The 21,521-nt window shown below is 36.4% G+C and overlaps 1 protein-coding gene across 1 annotated transcript; it reads right to left on the bottom strand.

Moving 5' to 3' along the window:
* Positions 1-2,280: 2,280 nt before the first annotated feature.
* On the bottom strand, positions 2,281-20,771 carry tbca (tubulin cofactor a). Its single transcript, XM_059358079.1, has 4 exons — positions 20,614-20,771; positions 11,850-11,955; positions 7,063-7,149; positions 2,281-3,060 (listed from the first exon to the last, which is right to left on the bottom strand). Exons 1-4 carry the CDS (start codon positions 20,664-20,666, stop codon positions 2,980-2,982), a joined length of 327 nt encoding a protein of 108 aa, XP_059214062.1. The 5' UTR covers positions 20,667-20,771; the 3' UTR covers positions 2,281-2,979.
* Between the last annotated feature and the right edge of the window lie 750 nt (positions 20,772-21,521).

Consider the following 21,521-nt stretch of genomic DNA (forward strand, 5'->3'; position numbering starts at 1 on the left):
ATGGATCAACCAGCTTGTGGCTCCTTTCAGCTGTTATTCCTCTCCAAGATCCTCTAACAACATTCATCAATTCACTTACATTTCTTGGTTTTGCTTCAGAAACAGCATTTTGATGTCTCAACTGGATGAAGGTCCACTCCATAACATCATGTTGCTGGTTTGATCCAGATCCTGCTGGTTTACTGTGTGTTTGGGCTCATTGTCTTGGTGAAACACACATTTCAAGGCCATGTCCTCTTCAGCAGAAGGCAACATGACCTCTTCAAGTATTCTGACAGATCAGACTGATCCATGATCCTGGTATGAGATCAACAGGCCCAACACCATAGTAGAGGAACATCTCATGATGCTTCATGTCTTCACTGTGTTCTGGGGCTGAATTCACAGTTTTTTTGGGACCCATAAAGAACAGTTTGACTCTCATCAGTCCACTAAATGTTCCTCCGTTTCTCTTCAGGCCAGTTGATGTGTTCTTTGGCAGGTTGTAACTCTTCTTCATGTCTTTTTTTAACAGAGGGACTTTGTGGGATTCTTGTAACTAGATGATCTTCACACAGACGTCTTCTACCTGTCTCAGCACTAACAGGTAACTCAGACTGTCTCTGATCACCTGGAGCTGATCATTGGCTGAGCCTTTACCATTCTGTTATTCTTCCATCATTCTGATGGTTTCTTCTGTTTTCTGCCACGTGTCTCTGGTTTTCTCTCCATTTTAAAGCATCGGAGATCATTTTAGCTGAACAGCCTATAATAGTTTGCACCTCTTTATAAGTTTTCCTCTCCAATCAACTTTTTAATCAGAGTACGCTGTTCTTCTGAACAATGTCTTAACCACCCATTTTCCTCAGGCTTTCAAAGAGAAATGCATGTTCAACAAGTGCTGCTTCACACCTGGTTTTTCACTAAATTGATGACCTCACTGCTATTTTTTTTAACACACCCCTTTCAACTAATTGCCCAATGTCACAGCCCTAAGAACGTGCATTGAGTGTTGGTTTTCTGAGAATCTACTGCACCTACTGGTACCTTGTTTACCATGTAGCAATAAAAAATATAGTAAAAACCTTATTAATCTGGTTAGTCACATTGGACTGATATTATTTTGAACACTGCTGTACATAAAGTAGCTATTTTAACCCTTTTCCAAACCTTAACCGTGTAGTTATGTTGCCTAAATGTAACCATTTCATTTTGTAGTAAGTTTTTGTTTGAGTTTGCAACTTTATTTATACGGAAGGATTGGGACAATGTCATCAATGTCATAATACGAGCAATTACCACAATATTTAAGGGTGTAGTATTACTAAAATCTCCCGAAACATTAATAAGATATTCTATTGTTTTAGGAAAATCTGGTTTTATGTAATCTATGTGATTTTATTTAGACATATATTAGATAATCAGGTTGTAGCCAAGTCTACTTTACAGAACTCAAAAAGTGACTTTATTCTCGATATTTTGATTTAAAAGCATAATTCATTTTTTCCCTCCTTTCATTAGATTTTCTCCAACTTGGTCCTAATGATCTTCCATACATTAGACTTTCGTTAGCAAAGCTTTTTCATCAGAATGGTTCAGTGCAACGGTTCAAAAATGTTCCGTTTCGCCATATTTGTGGTTGAAAAACAAAAACAAAAATCGAGATTCAGCCAATCTGTGGTTTGCAGAAATACAATGCAAACATATTGTGGCGACTTGGCTGAAGGCGAATACATAAACAGAGAAGTTGTTCTCTCTCTCAGAGCTGCAAGAACAGAAGGACGACAGTTCTTTCTTGCAGCCTTGGAAGAAAGAAAAGAAGAAGTCTGTTTGTTTTAGCCTCAAGTCTGCATCTTTAAAGTTGATTTTGTAATCCTCCAATAAACACAGAAGAAAAAAAGATCTGCACGCTGACTAGAGAGCAAAACATGGCGTCCAAACATGGTTTTTATCTCAGTTTCAGAGGAAGGATTGCAATTTGCAACATTCATTCTATTCATTCCATTTTCGTTCTGCAAGGATTCTAAAATAAAAAGTAAATAAAGTGATTTTTAACGAGGTGGTAACAGCACTCAAAACTAAAGTTTTGACCTAAATAACCAAGAAGCATCAAGAGTTCTACAGTGAAATGATACTTTCATTCATCCTTCTGGGCACCCAGAACAGATTGCTGGCAGCCAATCAGCACAACCGTTCTTTGATTTAATGCGACATATGATTGGCCCACTATGGCAGCAGCTACTAGCCAAACATAGAGTTGGCAACACGAAAAAGGCATCAAATAAATTCTTAATTGCTATAACTTTAAGGGTAATAGAACTGATATTGCAATTATTTTAAACAATACCCAGCCCTTTCTTTAATGCAACAACAGTAGTAAGTCCAAAAAACTCTTGATTTAGAGTATTTAATACATTGATTTGACAGATTATTTCAGCATTTAATTAGAATTCTTATGCAAAATGCTGTGTGTGCATGCGTGTGTGTGCATGTATGTGTGCCAAAGTATGTTTCTGAAGTATTTTGATGTTGAAAAAAAGGCAAATTATTTTGAAGAGTGAGAACTGTTGATTGATTGTGTTGTGTTACATTTGTTTTGTTCAGAGCGACTAAATCTTTGCTCACTAACTCAACTTCTCTAAAATACTCAAATATGAAATTAACAGTCATCTTATATGTATATATCATGCATCCCTGGTATTTAATCATGCCTTTAAAGTCCAGATTGTGTATTAGTATGAAGAAAAAAAAAAGCCGCCACTCCTCTGCTGTAATAAAGTGAATGTTTTATCGTGTTCTTGTGGGATTTTACACCCAGGAGGAGTGTGATCAAACGTGGTGGCACGTTAACAGTAAACAGTAGAAATAATTACATCAAGAACAGAACAGAGACTCTGAATGGATTCAGGCTGCCTCCACGCTTCCAAACAGGGCCTGACGAAAGGAATGGACATTTAAAAGCAAGTGAATCTCACAGTGAGAACAGAAACAGAGCAGAAATCATCCTTCAAGCTTCACTGAGTCCAATACGTTTTTAGCCTCTTTGTACTCCTCTGATTCGCACAATTCCTCCTCTGCTTCCTGGAAAGACACAAACACACACACACACGCTTTAGTATTATTGCCATTTGAGAACAATATTGCCATTTCCTACTCCAAGAAATGAGGAATTACAGCTGGCTATGTAGGAATAAACCCACAACTGTCTCCAGCTTTTGTCTTTATAAAGAAATATTTGAACAAAAGGGTGTAGATTGTCATCACAATGCCTGAGGTCATATTCCAGTCAGTAGCATGTTAACAGGAGCTAAATTTAACAGCTAAGGGGTGGACATGCCTGTATGGCGTCCATGGCCTTTAATCAAGTGTGTGTGAGTTCCTGAGGTGGTCACTGAAGTGACAGCGCCGCTAACGAGCTGTGATGAGCGTGTGCATATGTGCATGTCTGTCTAAAGGAAGGAGCGGCGGGAGGATGAAGGAGCGGCGGGAGGATGAGTGATGGTGGGAAGGGACATGTTGCTAATTCAGGTTAGCTCCCTCAGCCTCCACCAGCTCTCCTGTGAGTCACTAACAGCAGCAGCTGCCTGACTGCTGCTCTGCTTTAATTGAGATGACCCTGAGACATGCATGCTTTATGTTTGCTTCTCACCATATCAACTTAAGTCCTGATGGACAAACGCTGGGTGGACGGACACACCAAAATATGCTATCTGGAATACATAAAAATAAATAAAAAGCAGTTTTTCATGGCCCCTAGCTGCAAAGAAAGCTCCCATTGAGACATATGCTATCACAAAAATCTAAGGAAAGTAGGGCTGGGCGATATGGCCCTAAAAGATTATCACGATATTTCAGGGTATTTTTACGATAACAATATTCTTGACGATATTACGAAATACTCGACATATTTATACAGACTAAAAAAAGTTGCCAACTAAATAAAAAAACGTATGAGAAAATAATAAAAATAACCATTTAGGGGGTTCTAGGGGCATATTTTAATGACATTTTATAAAGGAAAATAAAGGTTCTTGTATGTTTCATTTAAAACATCTTATTTCAGGCTATTTTTGCGATAACGATATTCTTGACGATATTAGGAAATACTTCAAAAGATATAAAAAATATGATTTTTTTTTTTAGTCTGTATCAATAATTAAAAATCTAAAATGTAGTGTGAAGTGCAAATCTCAACAGTTGCCAAATACAAAAAAAGTTACTCTTGAGTCTTGAGTATTAGCAAATAATAAAAATAACCATTTAGGGGTTCCGGGGGCATATTTTAATGACATTTTGTAAAGGAGAATAAAGGTTCTTGTATGTTTTATTTAAGGCATCTTATTTTGACAGTCTTCTTGTAAGTTCTATGGTGGATTCTGTTCGCACACTGTGCTCTTATTTTGAAAGCTGCATGTGTTTAGCAACAGAGAGTAAGTAGCTTTTTGTGATTAAAACAACTTTAATTGTTAGCTAATGTTAACCTCACGCCACTACATCAAGAAGTAGGAATGTTGCCAATATCATGATATGCATATTTTTTAACCATGAAAAAAATATACCGATATTATCGTGAACGATACGATATGGCACACCCCTAGTACGGACACACCAAAATATGCTATCTGGAATAAATAAAAATAAATAAAAAGCAGTTTTTCATGGCCCCTAGTTGCAAAGAAAGCTCCCATTGAGACATATGCTACCACAAAAATCTAAGGAAAGTAGGGCTGGGCGATATGGCCCTAAAAGATTATCACGATATTTCAGGGTATTTTTACGATAACGATATTCTTGACGATATTACGAAATACTCGACATATTTATACAGACTAAAAAAAAGTTGCCAAAATAAATAAAAAAACGTATGAGAAAATAATAAAAATAACCATTTTGGGGTTCTAGGGGCATATTTTAATGACATTTTGTAAAGGAGAATAAAGGTTCTTGTATGTTTTATTTAAAGCATCTTATTTTGACAGTCTTCTTGTAAGTTCTATGGTGGATTCTGTTCGCACACTGTGCTCTTATTTTGAAAGCTGCATGTGTTTAGCGACAGAGAGTAAGTAGCTTTTTGTGATTAAAACAACTTTAATTGTTTTAATATACCGATATTATCGTGAACGATACGATATGGCACACCCCTAGTACGGACACACCAAAATATGCTATCTGGAATAAATAAATAAAAATAAAAAGCACGTTTTCATGGCCCCTAGTTGCAAAGAAAGCTCCCATTGAGACAAATGCTGCCACTAAAATCTGAGGAAAGTGACAAATTTAGATGTTTCCACTTCAGCCTCACTAAAGCTGCATTCACACCGAATCAGTCATGTTGTCAAGTTAAACCTCCCGATGAATCACAAGTAGATTTCATATTTGCCAATTAACGTGTTTTATCAAAACACATAAGACATAAAAAGACAAAGGGAGTGCCTTGTGCTGGAGCTTGTTGCAGGAAACACGCTATGAAACTTGCCACAAAACTGCTCTAACAAGCACATCGGTGAATTTAAATCTATTCTAAAGGATAAAGAAAAAATGTCCCTTAGTCAGTGTGACTGCTCCTTATAAGTCTCTACTTGAGGCTCTTTCATTGATGTTGTGATGGCTGGATTTGTATTTAATTGTTCATGTTAATTGTGTTTTAAATGTTGTAACCCTGTCCCGTTTATGCTGCCTTCTTGGCCAGGTCTCTCTTGGAAAAGAGATTTTTGTAAATCTCAACAAGACTTTTTTACCTGGTTAAATAAAGGAGATATATATACACAAGAACTCCTGGGCAACTGGGGGTAAGTTCTCTACTTTTTAGTCTCAGTTTTCTTAAACTCTTATACGAAAGATGTCTACTAACCCCTAGCCTTTATCATGTAACTGTTCGACATGGGAACAGATTTTGATACGACACATATAGACGTGAGTGGCATTTAACATATGATATTTAATGTTTCCTGGGTGTTTTCTTACTTTAAATCTAGTTGGCTAGTCTTTAAACCTCCATATAAACATCAGGGAAATGAGTCATAAGGAACATCTCGAGTTTTAAACCATCAAATATTCAGCATTGTCCACTTTCGGTTAGTAAGTTTAGTAAGGACAGAAGAATATTTTTTTAATATTTATTTAAATGTTAGCTTAGCTGCTTATACTGTATTTACCAAACTGTTTTTTTGCACATGTATATATTATCTTATCTTATCTTTCTCCTACTCACAAATGTGCTATGGGACATGATTGAGTCCAGATCAGCTTTAAGTAAGAGGAACAATCTCAAAATATCATTGTACTTGAGTATAATGACAATTAAGATCTTTCTGATTCTGAACACAAAGGTCTAAAAGGTTCACTGCTTGATGGCAGAGAAGAACCCATTTTGTGTGAAAATCAAGCTAACTTTTAGGCTTAATTTATGATAAATGGTTGTTTTTCTCCATATGGGTGGTTGATGTGAACTCAAATTCAAAGTAAAAAAAAGAATAATTATAAAATATATGTCAAATGACATACAATTATATTCCCTTATATGTGAATAATTCAAAACTGAATGTGTCCATTTCTAATTCTTCATATATTTAGCATATTATTAACTTTTTGGTGTGGTAGTCCTAAAATGTGTCCACCGGTGCAACAAAATAAAGAATAAAGTAATTATTTAATTCAGAGAATGTTGGACAGATAAGATAGATAAGCCCAAGGCATATTAGTTATGAATATTTGTATCAATTTACATTATTTTACTACCTCGGACAGTTGCACCGGTGGACAAATGTCATGTTCAAAACAGAATATTTGCATAGTTGAAGAACGATACTCATTGTTTGCAGATGGATTAGATGTAGAAGAATGAATTGCATATTAAAACATTAATTTTAATGAAATATTATCAAATTTTAGTAATATTTGTCACTGGGAACACAAAAATTGAGCATCACGTCAACCACCCATATGTCTACAATATCTCACAAAATACAATCACACCATAAACGTTCAACAAGGGTATAAATGAGTAACAGCGACAGCAGTAATATAAACAGGTTGTGAGTTTCATCAATGCAGTTGTGACATGTAAAAAGTTTCCACACTTACTAATAACTGCAGCAGGTCAGCGTGTGCTATGGTCAGGCGGCGGTGGCAGTCTGGGATCATCATCCTGGACTCCTGCAACACCTCCATCTGAAACCACACACAGACCACATCAGCTCCATCCTCCTCTTTATTAATTGGACCTCCTCTCACCACCGCTCCCGGTATCATTTTTCATTTACAAACTCAACACATCATCGAAAAAAACATGTATTTTCCGCGTGAGGAACATTAATTGAACCAGCTAGATACAGGCGTACTCATTGGTTGGAGCCTTGTTCTGGACAGAAACATGCAGGGTGTCCCACATTCACTCTGCTGTGGTTAACATCTCCAAACAAGCCGGCGCTATGAAATATGTTATTGAGTTATCGACCGGGCAGGGAGTTGGGCAGCAGGGGACCACCTCGATCTGACTGCACACCTGGATAAATGAAGAAGCCCTGAAGCCGAGGGCACTGTGATCAGGCGTAAAGAGGTATTACTACGCCTGCAGTGAAACTGTGTTACAGCCTGGGGAACTTTCACAGCCGCGGATAATGTGGAATTCCCCCAGCTGGCACCCTAAAGAGCAGAGAAGAGTTGGCTAACGCTGTCAGACACACTCACTCATGACAGATGCTTCCTCACCTAGCCCTCTGCCGAGCTGGAGAGTCAAAACATGTACGCAGTTACACACATGCACATTACACGGCTGTGCTCTCTAACAGGCAGGCAGATGAACTCATACAGAGGCAGGCTGGCAGAATAACTGACACGCTGAAGGACGCTAGACAACTAGTGGAGCTGGTTGCCATCTAGATGTGACAAGGTGAGCCAGACTAAGCAGAGAGAGCAGGAACAGAGAAAAGTCACGGTGCCCTCCCAGAGCAGTGGAATGATCCCATCAGTGCTGGATAAAGATGACACTTACAGCGTATTGATTCCATTAAAATAAAAACCTCTAATCCATCCTGCCTCAGACCTCTCATCTCCAACCATAATCCATCTGGCCTCCCAATCTCCCCATTTAACACCAGCCAAGCCTGCTGCTCAGCCCGAGCCGCCGCCCCATGAATGAACAAACAAAACACAACACACTCTGAATTTTAATGTTACCAGTAAACATGATCAGAAGCTGAGCTGCTCTGCAGTTCCTCCCCGCCTCAAACATGAACAAGTTCAATCCAGATCAACTTGAAACTTTAAATACATACAAATAGGAAAAGGTTTTGCATTTCATTCAGCGGAGTTAAAATATGGAATGGGATGTGTGAAGAAATAAAACAATCTTCAAACATGAAACACTTTAAAATCAAATATAAAAAGCATGTTTTCACTCGATGTTGGGATGAAAACGGGTGTTAAAATGACGTCATTGTTGACGTTTTATTTTTTAAATGTGTTACTATTTTTTCTTTTTTGTGTGTTATTGTTGTTTGTTTGTTCATTGTTGTCTCATTATGACTACATGGGTGTATGTGTACTTATGTGTTTGTAAGTTAATAACAAGTTATGTGTGTTAATAATGAGTTTATAAACTACATTACTATGTGTTATACATACATATATATAAATATTATTGTTATATAACTGAATATAGTAAATTAACATAGGGAACAGGGATTTAATAAGCTTTGACTCCTTTTGAACACAAATAAGTGTTGAGTCTTGTTGTTGTTTCGTTTGTGTTGTTGTCTTGTATTTATTGTTGTTCGTTTGTTTTTAAATGTTCATCTTTTATTTGTGTTCAAATAAATTCTCAATCAATCAAAAAAAAAACCCAGAACTCATGGACCATGCACACAAAGTTTGATACCGTTTATATATTCAACCTTTTGAGGATAAAATTAGGCATTTATTGTCAAGGATACTGGGTTTAAGATTTGATGTTTTATTTCAGGGAAAGCTCCTCAGCAAAAAAATCTTACACCCTTCAACTACAGAAAGGTGAACAAGACTTAAAGGGACAATTCACCTCCATATGAAAAATAATTTTTTTTCCCATTACCAGTAGTTCAATTTATCAGTCTAGATTGTTTTGCCCTGAATTGCTGAGTGAGATGCCTTCTCTCAAATATACATTATATTTACTATTATACTACTATAATCACACTTCACTTGTGTTGCTCAAAACACCAAAACTTTCTCACATCTAGAGACGAGCAGTTCATGTAGGAACTATTTTCTTTATAGTACATGCAAAGTGTTCACAGTAAGGTGTGTGGATTATCATGAGTAACTGGGTAATGATTCTGGGAAAGACACATTGCTGTTGAGTTTCCTTAAAGCAAAGTGCCATATATTCCCAATAAACTGGAGAGAAATCACAATAAAATAATCCTTTATTTATACCGCAATGGGGAAATTATATTTCAGACATGCTGATATCTACACCAGCAACTCACACCAAAACAATCTAGATTACTACAACCTAGCAGCTCTGTGAGGCTGGACTCAGACACAGCTTAGCTAATGCTAACATGCTAACATGCTAACAATAACACACAGGGAATCACAAACACTAGAATTGATCCTCTGAAGATCATGAATGTCTGTATGCTGTGACATGAAATTCAACATAGTATACTCAACATATTTCGAGCAGGGTGCACTGGCATATCTCAAAAATGTCCTTGAATGCTTTCCATGAATTGTTAATATGATGCTTTATTTCTGGAACAAACCTTCACTTTTACACTAAAATATTCTTAGAAATACAGCTATCTGATGCTAGCTGCTCTGCACAGACATTCTGCATTAAAAAAATCCATGAGATAATTCTTCGTAAATGTCTCTCCAATTAAAAAAAGCATTCACACTTTGTTAAAAATGCTCACTACTGGGCTTCTTCTAATGTTTGCATGCTCACAATAACACACAGGGAATCACAAACGACACTAGATTGATCCTCTGAAGATCATCAATGTCTGTACTTGAGATATTTCCGTTCACACCAAAGTGATGACCCAACTGATCAATCAATAAACAGACATATCAATCCCTTCAGCCATGTGTTATCATTGCTGAAATACAGTGTGAAATTGGATTGTTACTGTCTGGAAACAGACACTGATTAATGCCTTTTATTTAATTTTAAACCTTTTTTTGGCCTAAATTCCTGTCTAATGACCTGTACCCGTGTATCTGTCTCTGTTAACTGATGACCACATCCTAGTCCTTGTGTTTTTGTCTCAACCGGCTCAATTTAAAAAAAGAAGAAACCTTTAAAAAAGTGTTGCATGTGTCACATAAATGTGATGCCTTCTTCTTCAATGCACATGCAAATGCCAGTGAGACAATAGAGAGGAGGGTGGGGACACTAAATTACCAGCATGTGTCAGTAATTATCAAACTCCTCTAAAGTAACATGATATAATTACATCTGCATCAAGCAAATTACAAAATCACTAATGATTCTGCTCTCAAAACCTAATTCTTCATTATCACTGTGTGCTGACCTCATTACATGAATGAGGGGCTCCTCAAACCATCAAGATAGAATCCACTTCCTAACTACGGGAGACGAAACCTCTTCACTCGCTAGCTAAGATCAACGGGGGAAGTGACAATGATAAATGGATAAACGAGAAGATCTTCAAGTTAAGACACATACTTGTTGTAAGAACATACCTGTTGATATTTTTGCTTTTGCCTCGCTCATAGCCCGCAGATGTATTCTATTGCATTGGAAAAGCCCAAACGCTCCCCCTGCCTCTTCATGGATGAGTGATTTAAGGTATTTTCTGTCTTTAGAAAAAATTAAATATTCCTTGAGAGGCTCGGCAGCCAATTTTTATAAAAGATGGCAGCCTGTCATCACATATGTGAGAACCCTCACCTCTCTGGACCCCAACTGAGTTCAGTGTTTCCCATACATAGACCATTCTGTGGCGCACCCCCACATAATGGAGACCGACCGCCACAAAATGATTGTTATTTTTTTCTCCTTACTAGGACATTAAAAAAACGGTAACGTCCATTACGTTAGCCTACGCACAGAAGACACCACATTCACATCAATAAATAAATGTTTTAAATGAACCGGGTCGATCTCAGAGCTGTCAACACTCTCCGGTAACGTTAAGGCTTATTGAATGGTTTCCTTAAATGCCGTTAACGGGACGAGAGCAGTCAAAACAGCTACTTCAAGCTAGCTACATCGAGGGTAGGTCTGTTCCTGTTTTCAAAGTAAAAGCACAAATTCTATCGTTGTAACGGGCGTTTTATTTTTGTAGATGTAACCGGAAGTGCGTTGCTCACGACGGCTAGCTTGAGTAGCGTAACAAAAGTGTAAACAGCTGGTATTTAGACAAATTAACGACGCACTGGGGATCTAAGTCGCTACTTTCTCGCCTAAAAATGTTTGAAATGTCAATAAAGTGATATATTTAAAGAATTTAGGACTTCACCGGTGTCAGTGGAGCACCACAAATTGCTATCTGGTCTGTGGGAAACACTGGAGTTGATCTGATGCATCCAATTTTCCTTTATTTTATTAAGGTATTTTTTAAAATCTTTTTTTATTTTTTTTAATGAGCATACTTGGCATCCCGTGTTTATTTATGTATTGGCATTATTAGCATAATTGTTAATGTTTCTCTGCTTTCTTGCCTCCCTAAATATTATTATAATACTATGTTTTTTGTTTTGTTTTGTATTTATTTTTCTTTTGTGGTTCTTTGTTCTAATGTACGCTTTAAAAAACAAAAATGTGGAAAACAGCTGTGGAATAAGTTATGTCTTGTACCGATGCTTATGAATGCTAATTTCCAATAAAAAATATATTAAAAAAAAAACAAAAAACATACCTGTTTCTTGATGACGTACTCGTCTCCTGCCTCTGCTTTCAGCCGCTCGACCTTCTCCTCCTGCTGCGTTGCCTCAGTTTTGTATGAAATCTTCTCTTTGGCCAGCCTGAAGACAAGAAGAGAGGAGAAGAGACTCCGTGGTTAAAGGCAGTGACACAGTGTTGTTCCATCAAACAGGAAACATAAACGTGCGGCCTCCCAGACAGATAATATAGGCCAAAGCATGAAAGAGGCAGGCTGTGATGGTCACCTCCTCCAGACGAGGCCATCTATCCTCATTCTCCCCAACGTTCCTCTGACTGAGGAGACACAGTGAGATCATCTCCGGCAGGACGGCCAGATACTCACCTCAATAACAACCAGCGAACACATCATTCCTGCTCACTGCTGCTACACAACACTGGTTGAAATCAGCCAAAGCTGGGATATGAAACTCAACATAGTATACTCAACATATTCTGAGCAGGGTGCACCAAGGTTATAATAGTTTTGGATTTTTCATTACCGTAATTTTCGGACTATAAGCCGCGCCTTTTTCCCCATTTTTCGATTCTGCGGCTTATATAACGGTGCGGCTAATCTATGGATTTTTACAGCTAACGGCCACTAGGTTACCTCCTAAATCTATGGATTTTACATATGGTGATTAAACATTAAAAACACCTGCGGCTTATAGTCCAGTGCGGCTTATATATGTACACATCATTCAATTTAGCTGCTGCGGCATATACTCCGGTGCGCCTTATAGTGCGGAAAGTACGGTAGTTTTAGTTTTAATTTCGTTGTGAATTTTTGTCTTCAAATTCAGTTAATTTTAGTTAGTTTTTAGAGTGAATTTTCTCGTTTTAGTTTAATTTTTAGTTTTTGAAAATGCTTAGTTTTAGTTTAGTTTTTATTAGTTTTAGTGTTAGTTTTAGTTTTTTTGTAATGGGGTTAGTGGTGTGCCATATCGTATCGTTCACGATAATATCGGTATATTTTTTTTATGGTTAAAAAAAATGCATATCATGATATTGGCAACGTTCCTACTTCTTGATGTAGTGGTTAAAGTTGTTTTAATCACAAAAAGCTACTTACTTCCTGTCGCTAAACACATGCAGCTTTCAAAATAAGAGCACAGTGTGTTAAGAGAATCCACCACAGAATTTACAAGACTGTCAAAATAAGATGCCTTAAATAAAACATACAAGAACCTTTATTCTCCTTTACAAAATGTCATTAAAATATGCCCCCGGAACCCCTAAATGGTTATTTTTATTATTTGCTCATACTCAAGAGTCAAGAGTAAATTTTTTTGTATTTGGCAACTATTGAGATTTGCACTTCAAACTACATTTTAGATTTTTAATTATTGATACAGATTAAAAAAAATCATATTTTTTATATCTTTTGAAGTATTTCGTAATATCGTCAAGAATATTGTTATCGCAAAAATAGCCTGAAATATCGTGATAATCTTTTAGGGCCGTATCGCCCAGTCCTAGCAGGGTGCACCAAGGTTATAATAGTTTTGGATTTTTCATTAGTTTTAGTTTTAATTTCGTTGAGAATTTTTGTCTTTTACATTACATTACATGTCATTTAGCAGATGCTTTTGTCCAAAGCGACTTACAATAAGTGCATTCAACCTGATGGTACTAGACATAGACCATAGGAAAGTGTGAATGCTTTTTCTTAAATTGGAGAGACATTTACGAAGAATTATCTTGTGATTTTTAATGCAGAATGTCTGTGCAGAGCAGCTAACATCAGATAGCTGTATTTCTAAGAATATTTTAGTGTAAAAGTGAAGGTTTGTTACAGAAATAAAGCATCATATTAACAATTCATGGAAAGCATTCAAGGACATTTTTGAGATATGCCAGTGCACCCCAAGGTTATTATAGTTAACGAAAACTAATGAAAAAACGAAAACTAGAATTGAAAAAACATTTTTGTTAACTGAAATAAAAATAGAAACTAGAGTTTTTTTAAAAATGATAACTAACTGAAACTGTATTGCGTGGTTACAAAACTAACTAAAACTAACTAAAATTATAGTGAAAATGTCCTTCTTCAAATTCAGTTAGTTTTAGTTAGTTTTTACAGTGAATTTTCTAGTTTTAGTTTAGTTTTTAGTTTTTGAAAATGCTTAGTTTTTATTAGTTTTAGTTTTTTTGTAATGGGGTATTTGTTGGGTGCGTGATTCAAAGAAGTCATAATAAATGTTTCCTTTATTTCCTTTGGTTTATCATCTCAGCCCCAATAAGGTTATTAACTCTTACAGTTCTGGGTGTTTTGTATTTTGGTTCTAGTGTAAACATCCCAGTCTCAGTAAACATATTCACCATGCGTTGCATGTTCAAATAAATACACTGAGTTATGAATTCAAAAAGTTGACAAAAACGAAAACTACGGACATTTTCACTATAACTTTAGTTCGTTTTAGTTAGTTTTGTAACCACACAATACAGTTTCAGTTAGTTATCGTTTTTTAAAAAACTCTAGTTTCTATTTTTATTTCAGTTAACGAAAATGTTTTTTCAATTCTAGTTTTCGTTATTTCATTAGTTTTCGTTAACTATAATAACCTTGGGCTGCACTGGCAAATCTCAAAAATGTCCTTGAATGCTTTCCATGAATTGTTAATATGATGCTTTATTTCTGGAACAAACCTTCACTTTTACACTAAAATATTCTTAGAAATACAGCTATCTGATGCTAGCTGCTCTGCATAGACACTTTGTTAAAAATGCTCACTACTGGGCTTTAAACGTCTTTTTCCAGGCACAGTGGAGCTGAGGGGAAATATTTACTTTCATGCAATTTCTTCGAGAGTAAATACAATAGACAAAACAATTGAGCAATTATTAGTAAAGAAACATGATAAGAAGGCAGATAAATTAAGCTTTTCGTTTGCTTTTAAAACATGCACATTTAAACATGTGGTTAACATTGTGAATTTACCTAGAAAACTACTAAATAACTGAATAAGTATATTTGTTATGTAAAGTTCCGGTGGCAAGTTTTTGTCGTGAACACAAATAAGTCAATGAACTGACCATCTATCCACCCTGTTATGCTCCTTTTTCCTATGTGGACTTTCTCACTCTTTATACTTTATCAGCTGATTTTCAGAGCTCCTACTTTGAGCGTCTTATATTGCTGCAGAAAGCAGAACACATGAAACAATTGTGTGTGTTATTCATATGCCATTTGTTGATACCAGGCTGAGTCAAGAGGTATTACAACGGCCAATAAAAGGTATATTTCTAACATTAATTCTGTTGAAACTTAGGTTTGTTTGTGTTTCTGAAAATCCCTTATACGACTGAAGATGATTATGGAATTCTTTAAAAATCAAAGTTTACCCCAAAATCAATTATGGGAATACTGGATTAATTGGATAATAACCACAAACATCAAACCAAAACATTTGGTGGGTTTATTTCACATGCACGGCATGGATAATGTTATATTTGTAACAATATCAGGATACTTTTGAAACTTTCTGAATAAAACCTTCTTTGAGCTAATATCAAAGAGTAGCTAGTATTTTAATCTAATTTAGTGGTGCAACTAACAATAATTGCATTATCAGTTAATCTGTCAATGATTTATTAAATTACATGATTCATTGTTTGTTTTGGCACATCTCACTGAGTATTAACAACAGTGGGAATCACCTGGAAACCCAAGTTGACGTGCTTGTTTTGCGCTTCCAACAGTTAGAAAACCAGAATTATAAATTTATTAAAACTGCTTAATAAAGCAGTGAATCATCAAAATGTTCTCTCTACAACCAGAGATTGAAATTTGTATCAAATTAAACTATTAATTTCCTAGGGATGGATTTATCAACTATTCTACCAATCTTTTCAGAACTAATCTAATCTGATCTCTAATGTATATATTATATCTGAATCTCACTGTTAATGAAACATTCATCAAACAGTAATGAGCATAATGTAGTACAAGATGATAATTCTGAAATATTATCACATACACAATTATGTGCTTTGCCTATTTCACGTTAATTTATTGTAGGGATTTCGAGTGCCAGAGCCACTTAGTGAATTTAGTGACATCGCTGACTTGCATGCTTTTAATTAAATTACTTTATTTCCAAAACATTCAAGGTGAGGGTCTGCAGTGAAATGATTAATATTTCAAAACCAATATTGATAATTTTTTATCATTGCTCAAGTAGAACACACTGAATTCTGATTTAATTCATCGTCAAGGGTATTTTTTTTAAATAAATACTGAATTTGTTTATTTTCAACTATAACTTTCAACTTTTTCATGTTATGTAAACGAGCAAATATACATTTTTCTGTCCTGTTTGATTGTATCATGTGTTTTAGCTGACACCTTATCACTGTGCCTCCAACACACACACACTACTGGTCCTTTTTAGAGATTAATTGATCATCAATTTAGTCCCTAATTTGGACCAAGTCAGGTGGTAAATGGGCCTCTTTTCCTTGATTGTTAGTGAAAATGGGCTTGAGTACATTGATAAATTTTGATTATTTATCAATTACAGGCCAAATGGAACTAAATCTATTAAACAGATTCAGACCCTGATTGGCATAATGGAGTTTGAAAATATCGCTATTGATAATGATTCCCAACTAATGGTCTTTTTCCGGCTGTGCCTGCTTGTCGGAATGACAACACAAATTTAATTTTTCATAAAATCAGCTGCGTGTGCGTAAGTGAGTGATCCTTCATTAATCAGTAACATTACCGGAGACCCTTCCCTCCGTGTTGCACTGCTCCTTGCTTAGCCAAGGAAGCCAACGGCACTCTGTCATATTTTACATCAATTACCACTCGTTCTAATACGCTTCCATCAAGAAGCTTTTAAACAGGCACCATATGCAATATCAGTCCCACTATCGTGCTTGATGCAGAGTGAGTGATGTCACCTGTTTAGAGTCAAAGAAGGTGGCAAAGAGAGGGGAAAGATGGAGGAAGGAAGGCTAGAATAATTTGAATAAAACTGAAGGACAGTCTAATAACAAAATGTCCATTCCTCCCCTTCCAGTCCTGATGTTAATTTCTTATTTCTCCCAGACTTGGAGCGCTGTGTGAATGAGGGGTGGGGTCGTGGCTGGTTTTAAATAGACCTGCCACCTCAGGCTTAATGGAAAAGGCAGCTCTCTGGAAAATAGAAAAAAAGGGAATTAGAGCCAGCCGACACACACATTCGGCCGCCTCCTCTAGCACTGTATTTTTGAGCCACGATGTAGTCTGTGCTGGGACCAGAATGACAAAGGCAAATTACTGTTGTCATTTTATTAAGGGCATCCGCCTCGCTAGGGCAGAAAAGGCACTGACTGGAATGTGCAAAAGCCAGTGGAAATAGGCCCGGCTAAAAGAGCAGGCAGGTTTCCTCTAAACTCCAATATATAAAAAGAGGAGGAGGGAGGGAGGGAGGGAGCAAGGCAATAGGAGAGACAGAGGAGAGACAGAGGAGAAAGAGACTGAACGGGAGGGACGCCAGATTATGAAGAGACAGAAACCAATGACAGTCTGTACGTTTAAACCGAAGAGCTTTATCACGGCTCCATGTCAAGATAGTTGCCAGGAGGAGAAGAGATGTAATATCTGTGTAGTATCACACAGTATACTCCTCAAAAAACATCAGTACATTAGGTAGGGACAGTACAGTTTGATGAAGAGCACTATTGTTATCTTACTGGACATTATCCTCTATGGGAAATCCAGCCAGCGTCATCAACACCTCAGGGAGCCTGTTAGTAATCTGACCCTCATCAAAACACGATCGATAGCACATTACACTATCACCAGTGACAGGAGGGAATTAGAGGTCTGCCTGATCGACGAGAGAAGCTCTCAGTCTATTACACAGACTACTATACCCAGAACATTATCCCACCACACCTCTTAATATCACTGTTTTCTATTCCAGCATGGGAAATCTAGTACATTCTACAAATTTAGATCAAGAACGGATGCCAGGTCTATTAATAGGCCGACTTAACCCTTTGATGCCCAACATGGTCTAAAGTGACCCGACAGTTTTTATGTTCTATATCTTTGCAATAATTCATCATTCAGTATTCCAGGTTTTCTTCAATTAGTTTGTTTTTGATCATCATACATCCTAATTTCTATGTTTTCCTTTATTAATTTTTGAATAAAATCCCTTTTTCTGTCACTACTCTTCTAATACACAACATGGGTGAAAAATGAGCCATATCCATTTTTTAGCGAAGTAGCTTGCTAAGCTAACTACTTAGCTAACTTCTTGGCTAAGTAGTTAGCTTAGCAAGCTACTTAGCCAAGTAGTTAGCTGTGTAATAATACAAAAACTTTTTTTCTTCATAAATTAGGAGAAGCAAAATGAAAATAATGATTTGTTGTTAGCAAAAACAAGATATGTAAAAAATATTTACAATATTCAATCATAAAATAAGTTGATATCAAAAGATAGAGCACAGAAAAACACAGCAAGCAATAAATAAAATGGGAAATGAATGCGGGTCATTTTTGACCCATGTTGTGCATCAAAGGGTTAAAGTAGAAGATGAGCTTGACAGGTCCTACATCAAAACACTAATGTTTTGTCCTTGATTTAATGTATAAAATAAAACAGATTTAATATTGTAAGGACTGTCAACAAATACTCTTCATTCGAATTTTCAATTGGCACAAAAAAAAAGCCTGCAATGGGAGTTCTCATGTGGACGGGCTACTGCTGAACCAAAGTTCACAAGCTGGAGTTGTGCTCAGGAAACTTGATGCCACCGTAGGAAGCTGGCGTACGGGTCGTTTACACTACAGCACATCAAAAAGAAACAGTGGAGCTGAACTACAGATTACCAGTCAGCTACAATAGCAACAGAGACAAAGCTGAGGACAGTGTGAGTCACTGAGACTAGGAAAAAACAATCATTTTACGCTACAGGACATTATTTTACTTTATTTTGTAATGTGCATGTAGATCTTTGGAATTTCTATTCATTATTGTTTTTGTACTGTCGTAGAACAGACACGATACAAAGACTGTATATCCGATATACTGCCACCTGTATTTGGACCTTTAACACCATTTGTCATATGCTTGTCTTTGTTTGCTTCTTATTCTGATTTAAACATCATGAGAAATATTCTGGATGTGTCCAGAATAAAAGTCATGGTAAGTGCATGCACATGTAAAATTCAGATCAGCTGCTTAGTTTATGGTTTTGTAACAACATGCGTTTTCTTAAAACAGCTGAAAAGCCAAGTTGAATTGAGCATCACAGGGACAAAGTGCTCCTAAATGATATGAAAACACATGAGCAAGATGAGAGATGTTAACATGCTTTGATGACAAACTTCACATTTCCTTTTGCTGCTTTTTACAGTAAAGGCCTTCTCACACAGGGAATTATGTATTGCTTTCACTGAAAAGCATTACAGCTAATGCTGCCGGAAATGGGAGAAATGGACAGAATACAAAAAAACGACAGGGCAAGGACTATCACAGTGACATTAATACAGGATCTAACTGTAGAAATATAATGATCCAACATGTTCCCTTTTTGATGTTAGTTTTTTTTGTTTTGTTTTTGTTTTGTTTTGTTTTGTTTTATTTTACTTGTATGTATAATGTTCTACACTGCTTTAAGGGAAAAACAATAAAAAGAAAGTTATAAAAAAAAAGAAAAGCATTGCAGCTAGTGGTCTTATACAACTAATTTTGATTCGGCTCCCCGCAGAAGTTTAGCTTAGTTACATTCCATCTGTTACAACACAAATATTAATGCAAGTTAATGCACAAATTAGAAATGTAATCATAAATATGCAACTTTGATACTGAAGAGGTAGTACCTTCAGTTAGGTTTCTGCAAATTGATTGAAGACACACAAAAAAACAGGTTTCAGTGTTGAATATAAAACAGCACAATACCCACACAATGAACAGACAATAGTAGACAATAGTAGTAATAATAGACAGTATGAAGTGCTGTGTCACAGTGAACCTGTCGGCCCTTTGATCCATCTGATCATCTGATCAAAGGCCACACTAACAGTAGCAGGACTGCAGTAATGCAGTGTCACCTGACTGCGCAGATACTTCCAGCATCTCTACTAATGTCCACAGTCCGCTCTGTCTGACTATGTGGAGGATTTAAATACATATAAATGTACCAGGGTCTTGTTATAATTTAGCAGTATAACGTTACTTTATCTGCCAAGATGTGGCAGTTTTCTTTGTGTACGTCACTGCAGCTAGCTAATGTTTAATTCATATTTACAACAATTTAAGTGAATAAAACACCATAATAAACACTGCGTTTGGTCCTTGTTTGTGAGTAAAACCTTCCATCAGCGTTTATGACTGTCTGAAAGCAGCTGTATCACTTCAGACGAGCCAGAGCTAACATTATAAGCAATGTGATAGCTAACTAGCCGGCTAACAGCTAGCACCAGTGGTATCAATGGTAGCTACAGCTACAAAAAAACATAAAAGCAGTAAAACTATCTTTTGAGTACATTGGGGTTGTTATTTTAAACGTGTTGGCAATCTGACGTGTATCTGTCGCAAACACAACTAAAGAAACCTGCTAACCAAACACAGGCCGCGCCGAAGCACCGGAGTCACGTTAAAACTAAGCGGGCAAACATTCCAACACGCGCGGTCCGACTTACTGCAGGGCCCGGCTAAGCTAGTTAGCTCTCCTTTCGTTAGCCTAACGATGCTATTGTGCGTAGCTTCCTTTAAAAGGCAAAACTGCATTTATCTAGGAGAGAAAGTCAACCTTACCTCTTCACGATTCCAGTTTTAATCTTAATTTGTCGTATTCTTGGGTCTGCCATGGCTGTAGTTGGATTGTGATGATTTTATTACTTGTTATTATCAGGAGCAGCGTGCTAAGGAGGCTAACTGTGTCAGCGGTGCAGGTGGAAGGGAGGCAGGGATGACTAGCTGCTCGCAGATAAATCGAGCTTAAGGAGCGGGTGATTATCGAGTGTGTCGATCACAATGACAAGTTCAGTAGGTGAACATTTTGGGGAGCGATCTGTGGCCTTTCAGACTACATTTAATTACTACAGCAATTTAAATTTAAGAAAATATATGATGAAAAAGTAAACTATGGGAATAAGTAATGTAATATCACAAAACACTAATGTTAGGACTATATGGAAGACAAACATATCAGAAGGACAGATAGATGATGATAATAATAATAATAATAATAATAAAAATAACAATATCAAATAAGAGGTATGCAATGGCTATAATACTAGAAGTAAAAATAGATCATATACAAGAGCAAATAAAGACACATTTATAAGGTAAAGTGACTTTTTTTGGTTAATAGCTTGTAGCTAATAGATTTACAACAGGTTTTACACTTTTTTTCTGCAACACATACAGACTGTTACCTTTTTGGTCTGGAGATTTATAACAGCACATTTAATAAATCATCTTCGGGCCTACAATCTTAATTATGTTTACATACTGCAGACACATAAACAGCAGGAGAGGATAAAACATCATATTTAATCACCACTTTTTATGCTTTGTTTACAAAAAAAATTTTAATTTGTAATGTAACAAGTAATTAAAGCTCTTGGATAAATGTAGTAAAGGAAAAAGTGCAATCAAAATGTCTCAGAAATGTAGTAGAATAGAAGTTTAAAATGACATCAAATGGATATTCTCACATG

The sequence above is a fragment of the Centropristis striata genome, chromosome 19, assembly GCF_030273125.1.
Source record: "Centropristis striata isolate RG_2023a ecotype Rhode Island chromosome 19, C.striata_1.0, whole genome shotgun sequence".
Taxonomy (NCBI): Eukaryota; Metazoa; Chordata; class Actinopteri; order Perciformes; family Serranidae; genus Centropristis; species Centropristis striata.

Coding starts and splice junctions, on each gene's coding strand:
- tbca (XM_059358079.1), bottom strand. CDS start 20,666: ATGGCAGACCCAAGAATACGACAAATTAAGATTAAAACTGGAATCGTG. Junction 11,956..20,613: donor AAAACTGGAATCGTGAAGAG/GTAAGGTTGACT, acceptor TCTTGTCTTCAG/GCTGGCCAAAGAGAAGATTT. Junction 3,061..7,062: donor CTGACCTGCTGCAGTTATTA/GTAAGTGTGGAA, acceptor GTGTCTTTCCAG/GAAGCAGAGGAGGAATTGTG.